The sequence below is a fragment of the Phycomyces blakesleeanus genome, assembly GCF_001638985.1.
Source record: "Phycomyces blakesleeanus NRRL 1555(-) unplaced genomic scaffold PHYBLscaffold_34, whole genome shotgun sequence".
NCBI classification, from domain to species: Eukaryota; Fungi; Mucoromycota; class Mucoromycetes; order Mucorales; family Phycomycetaceae; genus Phycomyces; species Phycomyces blakesleeanus.
This window is the reverse complement of record NW_017265164.1, coordinates 435,134-455,668: the sequence shown is the minus strand read 5'-3', so window position 1 is coordinate 455,668 and position 20,535 is coordinate 435,134. Positions and strand designations below refer to the sequence as shown.

General features: G+C 36.3%; 5 protein-coding genes across 5 annotated transcripts; 4 read left to right on the top strand and 1 right to left on the bottom strand.

The window, feature by feature from the left end:
• Positions 1-373: 373 nt before the first annotated feature.
• On the top strand, positions 374-2,826 carry PHYBLDRAFT_73549 (hypothetical protein; the record flags this gene model as incomplete). Its single annotated transcript, XM_018442875.1, has 2 exons — positions 374-2,267; positions 2,657-2,826. The coding sequence occupies 2 exons, from the start codon at positions 374-376 to the stop codon at positions 2,824-2,826; spliced, it is 2,064 nt and encodes a 687-aa protein (XP_018284778.1).
• A 3,988-nt stretch (positions 2,827-6,814) lies between these two features.
• On the top strand, positions 6,815-11,103 carry PHYBLDRAFT_183810 (hypothetical protein). The gene is made up of 12 exons (XM_018438838.1): positions 6,815-6,921; positions 7,002-7,133; positions 7,241-7,281; positions 7,404-7,489; positions 7,641-8,067; positions 8,203-9,308; positions 9,446-9,744; positions 9,847-9,910; positions 10,045-10,288; positions 10,420-10,490; positions 10,592-10,671; positions 10,740-11,103. The coding sequence occupies exons 1-12, from the start codon at positions 6,854-6,856 to the stop codon at positions 10,777-10,779; spliced, it is 2,658 nt and encodes an 885-aa protein (XP_018284777.1). The 5' UTR covers positions 6,815-6,853; the 3' UTR covers positions 10,780-11,103.
• A 15-nt stretch (positions 11,104-11,118) lies between these two features.
• PHYBLDRAFT_73546 (hypothetical protein) lies at positions 11,119-12,375 on the bottom strand (the record flags this gene model as incomplete). Its single annotated transcript, XM_018442874.1, has 1 exon — positions 11,119-12,375. The coding sequence occupies one exon, from the start codon at positions 12,373-12,375 to the stop codon at positions 11,119-11,121; it is 1,257 nt and encodes a 418-aa protein (XP_018284776.1).
• Positions 12,376-14,603: 2,228 nt separating this feature from the next.
• Positions 14,604-15,539, top strand: PHYBLDRAFT_73545 (hypothetical protein; the record flags this gene model as incomplete). Its single annotated transcript, XM_018442873.1, has 1 exon — positions 14,604-15,539. The coding sequence occupies one exon, from the start codon at positions 14,604-14,606 to the stop codon at positions 15,537-15,539; it is 936 nt and encodes a 311-aa protein (XP_018284775.1).
• Positions 15,540-17,165: 1,626 nt separating this feature from the next.
• Positions 17,166-18,659, top strand: PHYBLDRAFT_80589 (hypothetical protein; the record flags this gene model as incomplete). Its single annotated transcript, XM_018443596.1, has 1 exon — positions 17,166-18,659. One exon carries the CDS (start codon positions 17,166-17,168, stop codon positions 18,612-18,614), a length of 1,449 nt encoding a protein of 482 aa, XP_018284774.1. The 3' UTR covers positions 18,615-18,659.
• Between the last annotated feature and the right edge of the window lie 1,876 nt (positions 18,660-20,535).

Sequence of the window (20,535 nt, the reverse complement as noted above, 5' to 3'; positions counted from 1 at the left end):
AGAATATATGGGGAATCATTGATCACAGAATCAGAGCAAGACGCCCCAGACCAAATTCTCTGAATGAGCTGAAGGCTGCTTTGTTGGAAGAGTGGAACAAAATATCAGCAAAAACTTGTAGAAGATGCTGCTTGAATATGCCAAATCGATTGGCCTTACTTAAGAAAAAGAAATTTAAGCAAATCCGCTATTAAAACTGTATCTTTTTTTACATTATTAATATATATGTTTTTCACTTTTATTGTTCCAAGTATTATATTTCAATACGTATTGTACATCTTTAGAAAGGGATTTGAAGTTGTGATATCTTCTTTACCATTCATGGCGGATGTTAAAATGGGCGAAACATTTCTTTTCGGTACTGTATATAAAAATGCTTGCACAGGATCTTCCGTTCGAGATTATCGTTACAATTGTAAAGTTTCTTTTTTACAAAGACAAGATCAATTGTATCGATGCATTCAGTTCATGGAAGACAGTTCTCGAAGAATCATTGTGGAATAATATTAATATATCTTGCCAAAACTCTCTGGACGGAATTTGTAATATAGCATCAGCTAAACACAGTGTTTACAAAAGAAACGGCCGGCATGTCCGAACCTTAACTTTGAACGGGAATATATGTATTGCCGACGACCAGCTTCTTCTTATTCAGCAGCTATTGCCAAACCTAGATCGCCTTTACTGCTCGAATTCTTCTATAAGCGAAGACGGCTTTGGGACACAGGCAGATTGGAGATTATGGGAATCTCTTACACAGCTACACGTAGATCTGTCTGACTGGGAAGACATTGATCCGATTAGGGAATTTATGCGCGTATTCCCTTTTTTACCAAACCTTAAGATATTGAGCTTAGATCAAGATTGTGTAGTCATTTCGCCGTCCATTACATTGGAAGATATTGATAAGATCCATGATTATATGCCTCACCTGGAGAGCATCAGACTAGACGTACAACCTCCTGTCCTCACAGCAGACGATCTTGTGAGAATCACCGACGTAACACCAGCACCCAGCGTAAGAAGCATACATTTTAATGTCCGGAATTCAACGTATGGATGGTTGTATTACTTTGCTTTCAAATATCCAAATCTACAAGTACTGGAGGAGTTGACCTTTGAACACAACGATACGTCTGATGAACTTGCCAGCCAGTCCAAATTGATGCTCAGAATGGATTCGGCTGTCCTAAAACGCTTGAGCACAGTCAAAATAAACGTCGAAGAGAATTCAAGGCAACTGGAACCTATCATTTGGAAATTATTTCGTTTCTTTGATATTCCAGTCAGATACATCGATTACTTTGCCTATTCGTATATAAACACTGCTGTTACAATCCGAGATGTTATCAAAGAGTCTTTTAATTCGTATTCAAAGACTTTAGAGACACTTTATATTAAAGAATGTACCAGCTATTCTAGAAATTGGATAATCACGGAGTCCATGGATTATTACCCTTGTTTGGTTGACATATACATTGATGTCCATCGTTCTTCTGTTGCATTGGACGTTCTTCTGGATCACTGCGTCTCTCTCAAAAGACTAAAAGTAGATTCTGGGCTACTCTCTGTTGGTCCTGATTCATTTGCATTTGCATCTGCACCTACATCTACATCTACATCTACATCTACATTGACAGCTTCAAATATACATTCGCTACGTATGCTAATTATCGGAAAGCTATCTATTTCTGCTAGCATACTTGAATATATTTCTTTTCGGTGCAGGAGATTGAAGCACATGTGCCTTAGCAAATCTACGGTGTCTGGTGATATCTCTGAAAACACAGGAAGTCTTGTTATTGACATGTCTTACACTCACCTTCAGACTCTTCAACTTCACCAAGTCTTATTTACCACATCTCTAAATGCCAACATTGATAGCCAGACTATAAATCTTATTTGTATACCCGAGAATCTTTTCGAGAAAAGTCCTTACTGCGATCGTCAAATAGACAATGAGTCCGCCCAGAACGGGTTCTTGGAAATATACAAGAAAACGAGTTGGTTCTACACAGTATACAATAAATTTTGCAGAGATGAATGGTCTTCTGAGGTTTGGAATCTAGCACGAAACGAAAGCGAGATGGCTATCAAGTACTTTAGTAGTTTTAAGAGTAGTCGGATCTCCTCTAAGAATATGACGGTTCCGTATACTGATGTTGGCTATTTTACAAAAAAGAATTGGAGCGATAGTCTGCCTGATGGATACGTTATGCTGAAGTGCGGAAGTTTAGAGCGTCATACGATTACTGGAAAATGGTTTAGTAATGAACATACGTGGCAGAAAATGTTTGATAGTCTACATTGATCCATGTATACGATACTTTAAGACTGTTTTTTTTATGAGCATTTTATCGAAACTCTTACATTAAAGCCTATTCTTATAATGGTCGTAATATTTTGCGTATTTGATTTATGTATATATAGTCGTACTAATGTTTTTCATTAGACTTGTATTCAACAATTAATTGACTAGAAGTGCCTATCCCCAAAGTATATACATTCTCCCCTAGAACCAATATCAGATAAAGTAGTTATGCCTATTGAGTGGAATAGATTTACTGCACATACTGGATGAATAAACAATGTTGGACTGATTACTAGTATGACAATTTTTTTGTATATATATATATATGTGTGTGTGTGTGTGTAGATGATTGGGCTTCACATGAATACTTTTACTGGTTCATAAATTATGAAGCAAAAACATTGCAAACCTGGTTTGTTTTATTTTACTTTATTTTAGTAGTCCATCATTATTTTGCTCTTTCAAAAGATCGATCAAATTTCGGTAAGCTTGCATTTCAGCTTCGCTTTTCTTAGACAGCACTGCCTTTGTGATGATTTCAAATTTACTTAATCTGAAGAGACATGTAGCTTTAAATAAAAGTGAATGCTGGGGCCCAAAGCTTTCTAGAGATATTGTTATATCAGCGCCTAATATATATTTGATCCTCTCAATGTAATCCTTTGGCTGTCTTTGTCGAGTATTATCGTTTAAAGCCCTTTTTAATCTAGGCCTCTGAGCAATTGCCGCTTTTACACTGTCAAGATCTTCTTGTTTGTACACGCTAAAAGTGGATATATCATGCTTAATATCTCTGATAGATGAATCAGGAGGTTCGGTAATGTAGCAAGGATCAATATAATTGGTAGAGCGAGGAGATAGGTTTTGGGATATGCTTGGTTCCTTATTAGGATTGTAGGAGTCATTCTTCGATAAGCTCTCCTCAACACTTAGCTTTTCTGCAATATCCTTTGCCAATAAGTCACCTAGCAGTGCAACCATCAAATCGTTGTCGTTGTCGTCAGCATCCAAAAACATTATTCTCCTTTTGTAACCAGCTCCCTCCAAAATATCTTCTTTTTTCACAACCGGCTTTAAGATCATAAGAGATTTGAGAGAAAGTTCTATGTCATAATAGTCTTCGTATGGTATGAGTAATACATTTTCAGGGCTGTCACGGGAATTGAGAGACGGTAGGTGATGACTGTGGATCATTTCTGGGTTCTTGTAATAATACGACACGATATCTACTATAGCTAGTTCACGCGCCTTCCTCTTACTGGGACCATGGCGGCTATGTATATACCATTCTGCTTTGGGCGATAGTTTGTATTTGATCTCCACGCTCCACCCGGACAATGGGGCTGGTAGTACAGTCTCGATATTTATCGCTTTAATATCCCCTTTTCCACGAACAACATAGTTTAAGAACTTCTCGGTTGTTTCAGGTTTTTTCAAAAGAGAAACATCATTCTCTTCATTTTCCAATCCAAACAGCCGATTGTATAGTGTTCTAGGTAAAAGCTTAAATATCACTGGACAGAATAGTTTCAAGAGAGAAGTTATCCATTGTTCAACAGCCGAATACTCATGATGTTCATAAAGTATGCCAATAAAAGCATCGACTATCAATACGGTATTGTCGTGCAAGCTGGTATCAACACGGTATTTATCAAATTCAAAGAAAATCTCGATCATCTCGTAAAGCTTATCGTTTGAGAATATAAGAGTATGCATTTGCTCCATCCTCTCCTGGTCTATCCATTGGTATTCTGTTGAAAGGAAGTTTGATACAGCCAAGTTCAAAACACTTTTTCCAATGAATGCAGGATGCTAATATTAACAAATAGAAAAAGAAGAGATTGCTCAATTAGCCTCAATCTATACACTCTTGTCTCTATTTACTTTAAAAGAAATTTGATTATGTTGGTTGGTGAGCACATTAAGATCTCCAAATGCAAGTCTGAAGAAAGCTAATTCCTCCTCCACCCTCAATTGATTGCCACATTCATCAACAAGACCTACAAGCATCCTCGATAGAATGCATTGGAGAGGCTCAGTGCTTCTTTCTTCTTTGAGTTGAAGATCTTTAGAGATTGTCATGTGAAAGAACAAAGGAGAAAATACATTGGTTGATTGTATTTCCTGTGCGACATATAAGTTGAGATATATATATATATATAAATATAAATATGCTGATAAAATAAACAAGTTTTGTATTTACAATATTTAAGATGTCTGATCAGATAAGCAAATTGTGTATTAAGCTTTCTTTCTTTCTTTTTTCTTGTAAGGATGTTTTCTTGACATATTTTGTGATATTTCTATTATCAAGGAGTCTTTTTTTTTTAGCAGTGCCTATTTATGCTGTTCACCCAATAATATACTCGTATTTAGTCATTATTTTACATATTTTTAATTTTATGATTTGCAACTTGTAGAGGGCATTTTAGTTGTAGCTTCTTGCTCTTGCGTTTTTGGACAGTTGACTGCTTTCTGAGTTAATATTTCCACATCTAGGTTGAAAAATCATTCTACTTGGGATGACTTTGCTCCGTATGCTGGAGAACACCATTTTTTTTTTAAAAAAAAAGTTCAAATTAGTTCAAATCCATATTGAATAAAGAAGTGCTCCTAGTACCATATCTTCCATAAAAATCATAATCATATTTCTAATCCAAGTGATAATGGAAGAATCTTAACCAGTCAGAGCTCTTTGAACTTTTTAGCCTGTTCACATCAAATAGAATTATTCAAATTCTTTTTTTTTATCATGTTCAAACGGTTGATGTAGCTTATCAGCACTTTATTAATTGAAAATATAAATACTGCTTATAATGTTATTGATGCTCTTAGAGAATGATTATCTGTATCACAAATCGGCACCTTGAACTAAATAGATTTTTTGCAACAGCAGTTCAATGTACGTAAGCAAAATCAAATGTGAGCCTGTATTAAGAAGAGCTGGCAAAGGATTAACTGGGGTGGGATATTTTTCTTTAGGTAGAGTTTTATTGAATTTAGCCAAGACATACAGATACTTTACAATTAACACCTTCCAAGATATATATATATATATATACCAATCAAAGGTTGTACTTCATGATATTATTTTTTTCTGTTTTGTCTGTGTCCTCAAACTAATTTATGATTGTTATAACGATTTCTGTTAACATACAAAAAAAAAGGATCCTTTTAATGTGGTAGGACAAGGGATTGCGTTATAATGAGTAGAAACATCACCTCAACTTTTGATTGATAAGGTCAAGCTCTTAACCAAAATTATTGAAAATCCTCAGTGGACATGGTAGTTGCCATTTGATTTTATATAACGTAATATAGAAAAGAATTGCAGCAAGTAATGAATCCAGCTTAGTATAAATGAATTGGCTTTGGTCAATTCATTCTTCTACAATGACTTTCGCCTATTTCACGTAACTTATTAAAAGGAAGAAAGAAACTGTAGATTAGAATAAGAGTCAATTACACACACACACTCTCTCTACCAAGCATTTCCTGACCATAGGCACTGAATATCAAAACCTTATTATATGTATTACTATCGTTATTGAGCTTGCTTTTATTAATAGTAATAAATAAAAGCCAACTTCTTTATTATGAAAATTCTTATTCTTACTGCAAGAATTCGATATTTCAAGATGATGGTTTTTTTTTGTGTTTCGTGTTTGGCTCTTTACCTTGTAAGCAAAATCTTCCCTTTATGATGTTGATAGATTTTGCTTTCATAACACAGCTTAATCTCTTTCCGCAATATATATATTTTTTAGATATACACGAATTTCTTGGAAGAATATCATAGAAAAGCCTTAATAACAGCTGTAATTCATATTTTTTTAGCCGTATCAACTATTAACTACTTATCGTCCATGTTTTTTTTTTTAAAAAAAAAAAGCAAATGTACTGATGATTCCAATTGACTTTAAGGGTTGTTTGACGGCTGGTTTACTTTGCATTAACATCTCATTGATAAATGTAAGCTAACATTATCTGTAAGTTTTGTTAACATAATGAGCCTTATGCTCAAATATATGCTTAAGTTTTAATAGATAGACATATACTGCATTTTGAAGTATACGTATGTATTGATTTTAGTCCTTGGATTTGGTGTACAAGAATATTCAAATATTCGCCTGCTTAGTACTTTGTACACCGCACACCGTAACCCCCATCTGTCAGATCATGAATTGAAAATAAAGGGGTGGGTGAAAAGAAGTGTGAGAAAAAGAAGAAATTGATAAAATATATATATATTACTTTAATATGTAAATTGGTGTATAACTATTAACCAAGTCCAAGAGCTACACTAAGACAAGACAAGTCTCATCAGCATTAATAGAGTTCCTGTCTCTCTTTTTCTGCTGTATTTTTTTTTAAACTATTCTGAAATTGAGTTCTTACCCAAGATAGTCAGGTCCATATTTGTTTTTACCTTTCTGTTTATTTTATTTTTCTTATAGCATCTTTATTTATTTCCAATCATATATCTATTCTTCTTCTTCTTCTTCTTCCTTCTCTATTTTATTTTAGTTCTCAATTTTGGTCATGAAGATTCAATCAGCAGTCATTCTATTGACAGCATGTTGGGCTCAATGGACTCATGGTTGTGGAATGTAAGCATTGCTTATTATTATTTTTTTTTAGAAAAATAAAAAATAAATAAATAGACATACTTATGTCTAAACAATTGTAGGTCTGTTCACAATGAGATTACACATCGATCACTAGAGATATTCCATCCTCAGTCTTCAATAGAGGCCTTTTACAAAGCCATAGTAACCAAACACACAACGTTTGCTCAAGCAGGATCGTTTTTTCCCGATTGGTGTGTGATATATATATATATATATTAATATCCCCGCCTGATTTATTTATTTATTTATTTATTTTTTGGGTTTTTCTTTTTGATGTTCCATTTGCCGTTTCAAATAGGGGCTACAACTGCCTTGGATACAGCCGACAGTCAGAGGATGGTAAATTGAAACATTAATGCTTTCTATTGTATTGTATTGTATTGTATATCATTATCATTCTTTTAAAGATAATGATGACAAAAGGTGATGATAATAATATTAATAATAATCGTCCTTATAAGCACATTGGCCGCCGTTTATCAAGTCTGCAGTAGAATATGTACGAGAAAGCTACCCACGGTCAGAGTGGACAGAACCACATGTTCAGGTGAATTCAACTTTCTTTTCTTTGTTTTTGTTGTTATTTTTGGTTGTTTATAAATGTACGACCTATCTTAATATATAGCATACATACTTGCTTACTTACTTGGATAACCTTGTACTTTTGGTATTCAAATATTTATTTATATTCTTTATAGGGATTGATCGCATTTGTGTTTTCGATAATGTCCCATGGTGTGGCAGATGTAAAATGGCATAGCTTGGGTGGATTAGAAGAATACTTTATACATGCAATGGCACAGAACGATTTCTATGGGAACATAGACGAGGCTCACAAAGCAGCGGACACAGGGGCAGAATTCACTTTGCGGCATTCAAGTCGCCTGTCATACATGAGCGATACTTGGCAAGTACCCCTCATTGATCTTATCAACATATATGCGCGGATTTACGAAGCCACAAACGAGACCGCTCTTGTCCCAACAAAAGATCATCTTCAGCATTGTATGACTGCCGCATTTGCAGCCGCAAAACTTGACGCCAAATTAGGTCATCATATGTTTGCGTATTATGGATCCCAGAGTCCATTCTTGATCGAACAACTCAATGATTACCACAAAGGCGGTAAGGCTACAAACACACACACGTATATATATATATATATCATTGATGAATCAAATACAATAATATTAAACTAATCAAAATCCATTCACAAAACACTTCTTTTTGTTTCCTTTCTTTTTTTAATAAAAAAAAAAGGGTTACAAGATATGTCAGCTAGTGTAGCTGAATGTTATAGTGACATGGTTCATGCATTTGAAAACACGGATAATTTGAATCACACCATCTTGTGTGCTCAATACTTTGACAGCACCAATCTGCTGGCCGACAAGCCTCGTTGCGCAACTGTTACACAGCTCCCTGAATATTCTGCAATATGCCAGCCACTCCAGCACTACGATCCCAAGCGGGGAATCCTCACTCTCACCCTCCCAACCAACCAATGCAATATCCCTCTCCCTGGCAAGAAACACATTCCTTCTTTTCCAAGTTTATCACATTCGCCACTCAAACCGCTCGAGCCACTGTTCAGATACCAAGACGGCGCTACAGACAACACACCCGCAGAAAATGAGGGAATAAGACACTGTAGTCCATTAAGTATCCCCGACCAAAAGAGCAGTAATTCTGCACTAGCCCCTTTTGTCGTCACCCTCTCACTCCCGATCTCATCTGTGGCAATTGGGCATGAAACCGCAGTAGGTGACTATGATGCCGATGGTCAATTGGATCTGGCTATATCTGCGCCTTATCATGACAATATTATTCCTCTGGATGATGATGATTATGATGATGACTATGAAATCAGTGGTGGTGATAGTAGTAGAAGCAGCAGCAGTAGTAGTGGCAGTGATAGAAGTAACCGTTCTCGTGCCCCTAAATTGATGGCTGGTGCTGTGTTTATTCTCAACGACACACGTGCACGATTCAATAGGATAGCTCAGCAAGACAAACACATCAAGATAAATGATATCCGGAAACAATCCCAGGTTGTCTTGCAAGGCAACGCCACTCATGGTCGATTTGGCTGGTCCATGGCCACTATTGATTTCAATCAAGACGGGGTCGATGATCTTGCTGTAGCTGCACCGTTTTCAGATAACCTTCAAGGTCACGTAGACATCTTTCTTGGAAATCCAAGAAAAGGCCTTTCGTCTACTCCAGACATTCGTATCCGGGTCCAGGCTGTGGTGGGCCACATTGAGGGTCTTGGGCTCAGCATAATGGGTTTGGATCTTGATGGAAATGGATATCGAGACCTTGTTATAGGATGCCCTTATTGCTCTGTACTTGACCAAATTCAGGTGCGTTATCTTTGTCTTTATATCGTTCATTCGGACAATTCAAAGTGACAAAGCCAAAGATTTTTACCATTACCATTACTACTATTAACGATAGTACTGCTCTTTTCTTTCTTTCTTTTGGCGGCTGAGGGTAATAGGCTGGTGCTGTTTATGTATTCCTGGGAAGAAAAGGGGACCACGTATCCAAATCAGATATCTTTCCTGATTGGGTCCTCACAAACCCTCAGCCAATGCCATATGAGCATTTTGGAAGTTCAATAGACTTTATACCCCCTCTACCACACACTGCAGGGCTATTGCTGATTGGAGCACCTGGTCATAAGCATTCCGAACTGCAACAGGCCGGTCGAGTCTATGGTTTCAAAATATCTCCCTCGTTTTCTCCAGCCCTTTGGTGGACCATGACAGGCACAAATGAATTTCAACAATTTGGCAGGTAAGCCAAAAAAAAACAAAAAAAGAAGGGTTTTGCTATTATTATTGTTAAACTTTCCTTGACTTTTTTTTGTTATATTAAAACAACAACTATGATACACAGGATAGTTTTGGTGGGAAAGACTGAGAAAACAAAGGGATTCCTAGCAGTTTCCAGTCCATCAGAAGTAAGTTTAATGTGTACAACATAAAGTTTTCTTGTTTAATCAAGTGAATGAACTGATACTTATAAATGTGCCTATTGTGTGTTTTGTGTTTTGTGTTTTGATGTTTTTGGGGTGGGATGGGGCGGATTTCTTAGGAGACACGTGTGGCATTTGATAAGCACTGGCAAGCTGGTGTAGTTCGTCTTTATAATGCAAATACTCTTTTGTTGGATACCCAACAAGACAATCGAGGAGTTGTTGTTGAATTGGGCGTGAGACATGCCCTGCTCAAGCAGTTGGACGGGCGTGAGACATCCGGTAGTCTTGGTACATCAATTGCTTTTCATGAACAAGACAAGGAAGTAAGCCTTTGGGTAGGAGAGCCAATGTCAGAACAAGGTTAGCAACAACATTTATATGCTTCATTTTATTTGGCAAGTATTTTGAGCTAAAATAATTCTTCTCACCACCCTTTTTTGTTTTTGCTTTGCTTTGCTTTGCTCTGCTATAAAAACACATACATTAATCAGAGAATGGACGGGTTTATCGATGGATTATACAGAAAGACTCAATTCAATGTCTTTATAATACACCTAGTTTGGTAATTTTTATTTATGCAATCAAAAAAAAGCTTTATAATTTTATTTAGAGAGATAGAGAACAAATAAATATAGTAAAGAGGCTTATAAAAAATTCTGGTAGGCACGGTTTGGGTCTCACATTGGACATACTGGAACAAACGCAATGAGTGTTACATCCCAGCACTACAGTGACAAGGCTAGGTAAGTTATTTATCATACCCAACAACAAACGGTCTATCTTATTTATTTTTTTAAAAAAAAATCCTTAGGTTTTCTGGAGCAATACATTTGATTCAACCAAGAGCTTAAAATACACATTTATACACATACACACACAAACGTATCTATACATATCTACATATAATTACCCGCTTATTTTCTCTTTCTTTTATACTCACATCCAATATAGTGTATGAATAGTGTGTATATAAACATCAATATAGCTACATCACCAACAGAAGAAACTCTTTTTTTTACAAGTGGAATGAAACAGTATCATTGATTAATGTGCAATAATTATGTATTTAATGGTGATAATGATGTTATGGTACAATATGATGATTATGATGACTATGATTATAGTTAGAGCTATGAAGAAGAAGAAGAAGAAGAATAAGAGTAAAGGAAATACCCATATTATGTTTGTTTTTAGAGAATATTCTCTTCTTGTTCTTGACACCACTCCTTGACAAAATTCCTGATGTTCCCTTTAGTAGGCTGACATGGAGAGAGGGCAGATATGAGTATTTCTGGGTGATCAAGGCGAGTACCATACCTTGCCATTAACATGACAAGCTCAAGATCATTCCTCCGGACAGCATTACAAATTCCTCTGATAGCTCCTGTGCTATTAGGATCTACCTTGCGATTCAATAAAAACTGGGCTGTCTGATAACTACTGGATCGAAGGGCTTCCCGCAGAGGCATACCCTTGGCCACGTCTGGATCCACACCATGATCAAGCAAACACTCTACTATTTTTGTAGCGCCTCGTCGACAGGCGTGCCTAATGGGCCATTCCTGATCACAATGCGGATCGGCCCCTGCATCAAGTAAATATCGAACAGAAAGTTCATCATCCACAGCTATGGTATATTGAAGAGGTGCGTTTTGATTGGCCTGTGGATTTGCACCAGCTTCCAACAGCCGTTTGACAATTGCAGAATGACCCTTGTGTGCTGCATTCTGAAGTGCGGCGTCGTTGTATGCGTGTACGTATGCACCGTCGAGCAGCAACTCCACGAGCTCTAGATGTCCTTGAAGGCAGGCACGTCTTAGGTGTCGTTCACGGTTTGCATGGACATTACACCCATATCTTCTCATCAGGTGCCGTACGACCGAGACTTGGTTTTCTGCACAGGCGAGCATAAGAACAAGATCTTCGTTATTTGGCTGGTGGACGTCTGCACCGTACTCCTCTACCAGCAAATCGATAATTTCTATCGCGCCTTTCATTGCTGCTACATTCAAAAAGTGTCCAAGTATCTTTGGGGTGGGTTGTGCGGCAGCCAGGATTAGTCTGCAGAGATGTACATTGTGTTTTGTACATGCTCTCCAGTACAGCCAATCGCCGTCTGCTCGTGGATTGCAGCCCAATTTCAAAAGGTTGTCGATGACTTTGAGATTCGCAATCCTGTAGCTCATTGCTCTTTCGCCAAGTGCGGCATCTTTACCAAATCGTAGAAGGAGATATTGGGCTCTTACTAGAGGAGAAAACGATAATTCCCAGAAGCTGGTGCATACTGTTGCAAGCTCTGGATTCTGGGCAAGAACGAATATATGTGTCTGGAGTTCGGCTGGGAGCTGTTCGAGAGAAAGTTTGGGTCTTTGGTCATTGGCTTTGTGTATCCAAAATAACGGCGGGTATAACGAAGATCCAGTTGAAGGATATTGTTTGGCTGGCATATTATTTTCCATATATATATATATTATTTTATTTTATTTTATTTATTTAGTGGTTATAATTTTTGTTAATTTGATTGACTGACTGATTTATTTAATTTATTTATTTATGTTTTACTATCAATTGAGTAGATCTATATTATATATATAAATATAACATATCTCTATAATTGTGCAATCCTTTATTACTATTATTTTGGTCAAGAACAAGTGGTTTATTTGATAGAGGAGATAGATAAATATTAATAAGCAGTTTAAATTTATATATGTATTCTGAATCAATTTCTCTGATATTCTTTCATAGTCTCGCCTATCACGGGGCTATGAGATGCATGACGTAAATATATATATATATATCATATCATATCATATCATATCATATCATATCATATCATATACCTATTCTACATAAATAATGAAGAGAAAAGGAAAGCGACCTACTTCAATTGCTTAAAATTATACCCACCTTTCTATGTGTGTGTGTATGAGTGTGAGAAAGAGAGAGAGAGAGAGCGTAAGTGTAGAAGAGAGAGAAAGATGAATATAAAATAAAAATAAAAAAGCACGTGATAAACGATTCTCTCCATACATTGTGTGTTGCTCCTAACACAGCTGCTGTAGACTCCACTCCGACTTCAGATGTGGTTATAGGCTTCCTAGCCGCACTTTCATTCTCGGGTTATAATTTTAATATTGTGAGGGCGATCTTATCTTTGGTATATGGTAAGATATGAACTTTCGTTCGGCCGAGTAAGAGAGTTATACGTACAGCTCAAATGGGGTGTTAGGGATAAGGCATAATATGGGGCAGCCACAGCCAGCCAATAGCAGATAGTAACAAACGGGTTTCTTCTAATGATTCAGGCAATAAAAAATGGCCAGAACAACCCATGTCCTCTGCAACAATTTTAGACTTGAAAAAAAAATTATGCTTTATTCATTTGGTGCTTGAAATATTAACATGAACGTAAGGCTTTAAGGTAGTACTATATTCTCAGATATGGTTGTGCGACATTCTTGAGCACGTCTCTTCATTCCAAATCGAATTGAATGGAAGGCCAACCCAGACAACATCATATAATAAATAAGATTTTCTACTATAGTCATCTCTATACCTTTCTAACCTCCGTACCGTAAACAAACTATGGCTGGTATCAGCGAACTATCTCCAGAACAGACCCAGAAATTTCTCATTCCCAGCAAGAGACTCCGAGGCCAAGAACGACAACAAGATAGATCAGACTAACATGATATCCCCAAAGAGATCCCCGAATATATTATAGTCAGCGGAACTACGCCCATTCTTTCATGGCAATTCAGTAAAGAAAAACATGTCGATGTAGACACAGGTCTACATCAAGAAAGGTGTTCTATATTCTATGATAGATTCTTCGCATTTGTTGGATGTTATTTTTACATAAATATATCCAATGTATATTTATTTATTTATTTATTTATTTATTCATGTATCCACAGTGCTTCCGGTGTTAAATGACGCTTTGTAAGATTATCTCGCGCTTTTGAACACCCCAATTGGGGGGTTTCCTCCATATCAAATTCGTGCACTTTACTTGTCCTAATTGTCTTATTTGCACTTTTGATCAAACCAGATCTTACTTTTTGATTGATCACGATAAATAAGTACCTTCTGAAATTGAAGATTGATCCTGGGCTTCAAACCTTTATTTGGAGAGGTCGATATAAGTGATATTTTGATTTGACTAAACTTCTTTTCAAACATACAGTAATCCCTCGATAACTTCAAGACCAAAGGGGAAGGGGGACTAAGTGCCTTGAAATTATTGAAGAATGAAATTAACGAGTGCAGATTATATATTTTCCGATGAAGGTAGAGAGAGAGTGTCAAAGCATGTTTTGTTAGAATTAACCCTATATACAGTAAAAAAAAAGAGTTGCCAGCTAAGAATTATCATAACTTGATTGACTAAAATTCTCTTTCGTTAAGTATTCAAGGACAAAAATGATCGTAGAAGTCTAGCCCTGTTTTTAGAAGGGGAGCAGCCAGAGCCTTGAAATTATCGAGGGACCATTGTACTATGCACTTCTCCTGAACTTTTGCCCACAGCTAAATACGGAACTCAACTTGAAATACAGGTGTATTTTGATGTAAGCCATATATATATATAAATAGTGCATGTTTTTAAAGTAAAGTAAGCAATAAATAAAATAGGTTTTTTGTTTTTTGTTTTTTTGAAAAAAAAAGGTTACAAATGTCTTCAAAAGTCATCCTCATTACCGGTGGCACCAGTGGTCTTGGTCTTGCTGCTGCCCGTGAATGTCTCACAAAAGGCCACACGGTTGTCATTACTGGCAGAAATGAAGCCAGCCTAAAGAAGGCATCGAAACAAATTCTCAAAAACCTGGATCTCACTAATAAACTATACACAATCCTCTTGGATCTCAACAACCTTCAGTCTGTTCGTGAAGCCGCTGAGCAGTTCAAGGCTCTCAAATTGCCACTCAATGTGCTCATTAACAATGCAGGACTCACAACACCGACATTGGAATTCTCATCAGACTGTGAACGCGTTGAAAAAACAATATTTGTCAATGCAATTTCCCCTCTGTACTTTACCCATCTACTGTTTCCTTTGTTTGACAAGACTAGTCGTGGACGGATCATATGGATCTCTTCATCCTTGCACGATCCCAAGATTTCTGGAGGCAGAGTCAGCGCTCTCTCTGCGATGCCTGAAACCGTCGATTTCGACAATCTCGATGGTCATATCGTTTGGGACAGCATGCTTTTTTACAAGCTATCCAAACTGGGTAATGTCTGGATCTCAAACATCTTGAATGAACAGCTGCTACTTTCAGAAGACAACAATAATGTTTCTACAATTGCTATTTGCCCAGGATTTGTTCCAACTACTGCACTGAGTCGCAATTCACCTTGGATACTACAGATGGGGCTTCGGTACGTTTTGTCTCTTATGAGCTTCACAACATCGGAAGCACAGGCCGCAGCAGACTATGAATATTATGCAACTACCCCCGATCTTGAAGCCGTTTCAGGCAAGTTTTTGAAAAAGCGAGAACTGTCAGAGGGATCAGAGGAATCAAAGGATCTTACAAAGGCAAAGCGATTCTGGGATCTGGCGTGTGAAATTACTGGAATCCCAAAAAATGCAAAATGGACAAACTAGAAAGAAAGATATAAAAATAAAACGATTGTACACTATTGTAAAAGAGTGGTGTGTATATATGTACGTATTTTTGCACTGCATTGAAAAGAATTCATTGATGATATAACATTATTTTTATTTTATTTTATTGAAATTATAAATTTGGCTTGCAAGTAGATAGATATAAAGTACTCAACAAAGTACTTGAAACATCTTGAATTATCAAAATGGACTAAAGGATCCAGGTGACCAGAAATGATACATGCATGGTGTGATGATTGTAAATGAAGGCCCCGAATATTCATAGAAACTCTTCGACATTATAAGCCATCAAGCAAATAAAGATATTCCAATCCCCCCCCCCAAAAAAAAACCCCCCTTCACGCGTCTTGACAAGTTGCACGAGAGTCGAAGTCAATTTGATGGCACAATATTCCCCTTTGCAACACGACAGACCAAACAAGTATCATTCCATAAGTTTTACCCAGATCCTTCAGCACACTTCCTTTTTTCATTTTTACATGCAGACATGAAACATTGTCTAAATTCTGAACAATTGATTAGTTTTCAAATATTCAATCAAAGCCAAAAAAAAACAGATTTTTTCAATTGCTTAGGCGCTTGCGTGTATGTGTGTATTCAGTAAACAATGTTCTCAGCACAAAGCGTCAGGCAATGTAGATAAGGTTGATTTGTAATAAATTCATCATGTACACACATATATACGCATAGCACCATGACAAAAATACGCTGCTTCGTAAAATAAGAAAAGGATTAAAGAGGCTTACCATTTCTTTTCTTGGAAACACAGGTTTGTTTTTTTTAATGACGGTTAATAGATCATCGATGTGTTGACAACGCGTACACGATGTACACTAATCTTCTTCAGGGCCTCAGAATCATCAACGACATTCTTTCATATGTATATACGTATATTATATACTACCCATGTTGCGGTAGTATGGTGGGGTCTGTATGATTCTGAGGCACAATGATTTCAAACAGTAATCCATCAATCCATCAATCCATCAATCCATCAATCCATCAATCCATCAATCCATCAATTGATAATCTTTTATGGAAAGATATATTTTGGACCTTTCTTTATTTTTACCATGGCTAATAATAATGATCTTAACAATAACAAGAGAAAAGGTAAGCCGGATTGATTGCTGCATAATCTTATATCTTTACTCCAATCCGTGACTTTTCCGGCTGTGCTTTAAAATGCTTTACTTCTTGCACTGCCAAAAAGAAAAAAGTATCTGTTAAATTCAATTTAGGCTTTGTTTTTTATTTATATACAGAAAAAAGTAGAAATGAATTAATGAATTTATTATCTGTGGTTGTTAAGCTTTGATACTAATTGCCTCTATCTAATGACATGCAAATAAATATATTCATATATACATGCATTTATTTTTTTTAGCACCCACCTTAAAGGGCCCCCACACAGGACTTCATTTTTTCATTTGTTTCCCGCTCTCAAACACCTTTCTTTTTCATTTTTTTTTTTTTAAAAAAAATTATTTTTTTCAGTATGTTAATATTTTGTCAGTAGCAATTAAATTAAATAAAATTAAATAAAAGAATATATATATAACTATTGACTGCGGCAAGGCAAGACTTTCCATTGTCATCGTCGTTATGCCAAATGGGAGGAAACTCAAAACTAAGCTCAAGGGCTATACAGCTCCTACAGCAACAATCAACCACTCGGCAGAAACCAAAAGACATGCTGACGAACATCAAACTATATCTGTCACTGCGAAACTCGCTAAGATGCGATTTGAGCAGGGACGAGCTGAAATGAATCGCCAAAAACGCCAAGATGCCCAAGGTACATCAAGTGCTCCAATTTCCTTTCACTCACCTGCCGAATGGACTTTTTCTTGGGAATCAACTCCTGAAAAATCTACACATAATGCAGCTGCAGTCACGGCCGCCGTTACGGCTATGAGTATGGCTTCAGCTACAGATACGTCTGGAGCATCAACCGCGACTCATCGTGCTCCAGCCGGACCCCCACCTCCACCTTCTTGGCTGCCAAAACCTATCGTTGCTACTCCTCGACGTAAAACAGAAGACATTAGCTACATTACCAAAAGAACTTTCACAAGTCTGCGTGTAATCTGTGCGCATGAGATTGCCAAATCTCTCAAGACATGGCATTCCTCTGCTCCTGGAAAATGTGCTAGGTACTTTTCAGCTCTACCAATGACGGCCAAGGAAATTATCCTCCAAGAATTCAGTGCGCTGCATCGTTTGGGATACAACGGATTGCCCGATCAGTTCTTGTATTTATTCGGTGGTCACGATCATTATACACATCTTTGTCTAGAGGGATCGTCGGTTTCCTTAAATAAATTGATCCAAGTATTCTGGCGTGCTCGTCCAGAACACGCACGACCTAAGATTTCTTCAGCCGATGAAGATTCGTTAGCAGATGACTGGGAGGATGCAATAGAAGATAAAATTACTGACAATTATAATAATAGTGATAATAATGGTGAAAGTGGCAGTAATGATTATGACCATAACCACAACAACTCTAGCATCCACTTCTACACATATGATCCAGAGGACCAAGAAAACGAAAACTTTTACTCTATCCAAGATATCCTGCGCGTAATTCTGGGACGATCCATGAAACCCAATCAACCTTACCGTCTCTTTACTCCCCTATCCACTCAGCTTGTCTCACTTAATCTCTCTTTTGTACGTCCTGTTCTTCCTTCAGTTGCCCTCGCGCATCTCTTGTGTGCCACTCTGCCGAATCTCCTTTCTTTATCAACTGCCGGAACATTTGGCCCATCAGAAGGCCCTTTAACACTTCGGATTCTGTCACAAGGCTTACAACGCTTACATTATTGGGATATTGGATATCATGATTGGATTACTGCAGATATTTTGTGTGGGTATACAAGCAAGACTGTCATACATTGGGCCAAAGACCTCCGTGATCTCAGAGTTTTGGCTCTCCAGTCAGCAGGCCCGAACAATAATGTAGGCACAGATGTAGCTAATTGGATAGCAGACCCCCCTCCAGAAGATCGTCTTCGACATCTCAAACGTATAAAGGTTATCTGCAAGTGATCATTCTAATAAAATTTAATATATAATAAAAAAAATCATTGTTTTCGTGTACATATTTATAGGCAATCTACACATCTTTTGATTGCTTAATTTGCATATTGTCCATCCTCTTCTTTTATTTTATTTATTTTGTTCCAAAAAACAACAACCAAATCTTCTACCAAGAAAAAAAAACTTGTCTATCCGCAATAGGATATTAAGTCATGATCCTAGAGAGAAGTGAAGCATATTAATAAAAACAGAAACAATACTAGAGTTTATGTTTCGGTTTGAGACTTTGCTAGCTACTTTAACGTAACTAATAGGGTTTAATAATAATATATCTCAATATCTTATTCTATCTAATTTATAGAATATATACCATAAAGAAGTTAAAGTGTAATTCATTTAGGACCAGAAATCAAGAAATCTGATGGTGATTTCTCTGGCAAGATTGTATCCAGCAATGATTATAAAAAAAAAATACATGTGTTATGTTCTGACTGATTCTCTCTGAACAAAATATCCAAAAAGTTCTACATCATTTCATAATCTATATCCGTAGACCCTTAACATTATGTTTCTTTTCCATCATAATCATGCTCGAGTTATCTTTTTTATCAGATGTCGGGTTTATTGGCCAAAGCATATAAAATAATAAAATAAACTATATATATATATTTCTAAATTGTTATATTGTATAAAACAACGCGAGAAAAATAGTACCAGAAGAATAAGAAAAAATAAGGACAGGGGAAAGACCTATCGACTATAATATATATGTAAAAGACATTGGTGTTTCGTAGATGAACATGAGAAATTAATATATATATAAAGGCTTTTGATTTTTAAAGTGTAATTTTTATTAAACATTAAAGAAGTATAAAGGTTCAAATGCACAAACACCAACTCAAACTGCATTATCTAAAGAAACCTTTTTCTACTTTCCGACTTCCAAACTTCAATAACCTTTCCCAGTTGTGCGTCCAACACTTAGGAAGGAGCAATTAACAAACCTAAAGCAGCAAAGGTAAAGAAGGATTGGTAAGTTACATCATCTTCAATGATTTTACTGTTCAGAAAAACAGCACTACTGTATAAAGCAATACAATATGTATATGTATTGTCGTTAAGATCGCTTCATCAGATATTGGTGTAATGTTGTCTCATTAGCCCTTTTCAACTCCTGCTGGGCTTCCGAAGTAGCAAATATACATAGTCATCATATCGATCTTGTTGTGACAATATAATACACATATTTGATTTGATAGTTTACCTATGAAAATCAATAAACCAAGAGTTAATATAACTGCAAATTGTTCAAATGATCTCAAGTACAAGCAACCGCAATGATTTGTAACAGAGTATGTATAAATGTATATATGTCTGTACGTTATATACTCTCAGATATTGTGTGGTTGTATTTATCTCATTAGCACTCCCGCTTCTGAAGTAGCAAATATATAACAATCATCATTTTCATATATACATATTGACATACATACAAGCACACATACTCTTTATTATAATTATAAAGATAATAATACTATAAAAGAAGTGCATTTTATGATATTTACCTTGTTTATATATTCGTCCCTCTTGATAAGTTGCGCTTGAATCTTGGATGCTTAAGAAGCAAAGAGATTCCAATGTCTTGAGAACAAATCACAGATACTTTAAGAATGAATCGTCATAATTATCCTCAACCCTCTGAATCCAAAAAGACTTTTCTTCTTCTTCTTTTTTTCTTGACGCGAGTGTGTAGAAATGGTTGTATATACAACATATCCAATTGATCAACAAAATATTCTTTTGTTGTTGGATAGAATCAATCACAAATCCATAATGACAATAATAATAATAATAATAATATCTTCAATCTTTGAGTAAATCTATAAAACATAATAAATTTATATCAGATATCATATCATATATCCGTCCA

Coding starts and splice junctions, on each gene's coding strand:
- PHYBLDRAFT_183810 (XM_018438838.1), top strand. CDS start 6,854: ATGAAGATTCAATCAGCAGTCATTCTATTGACAGCATGTTGGGCTCAA. Junction 7,134..7,240: donor GGATCGTTTTTTCCCGATTG/GTGTGTGATATA, acceptor CGTTTCAAATAG/GGGCTACAACTGCCTTGGAT. Junction 7,490..7,640: donor GGACAGAACCACATGTTCAG/GTGAATTCAACT, acceptor TATTCTTTATAG/GGATTGATCGCATTTGTGTT.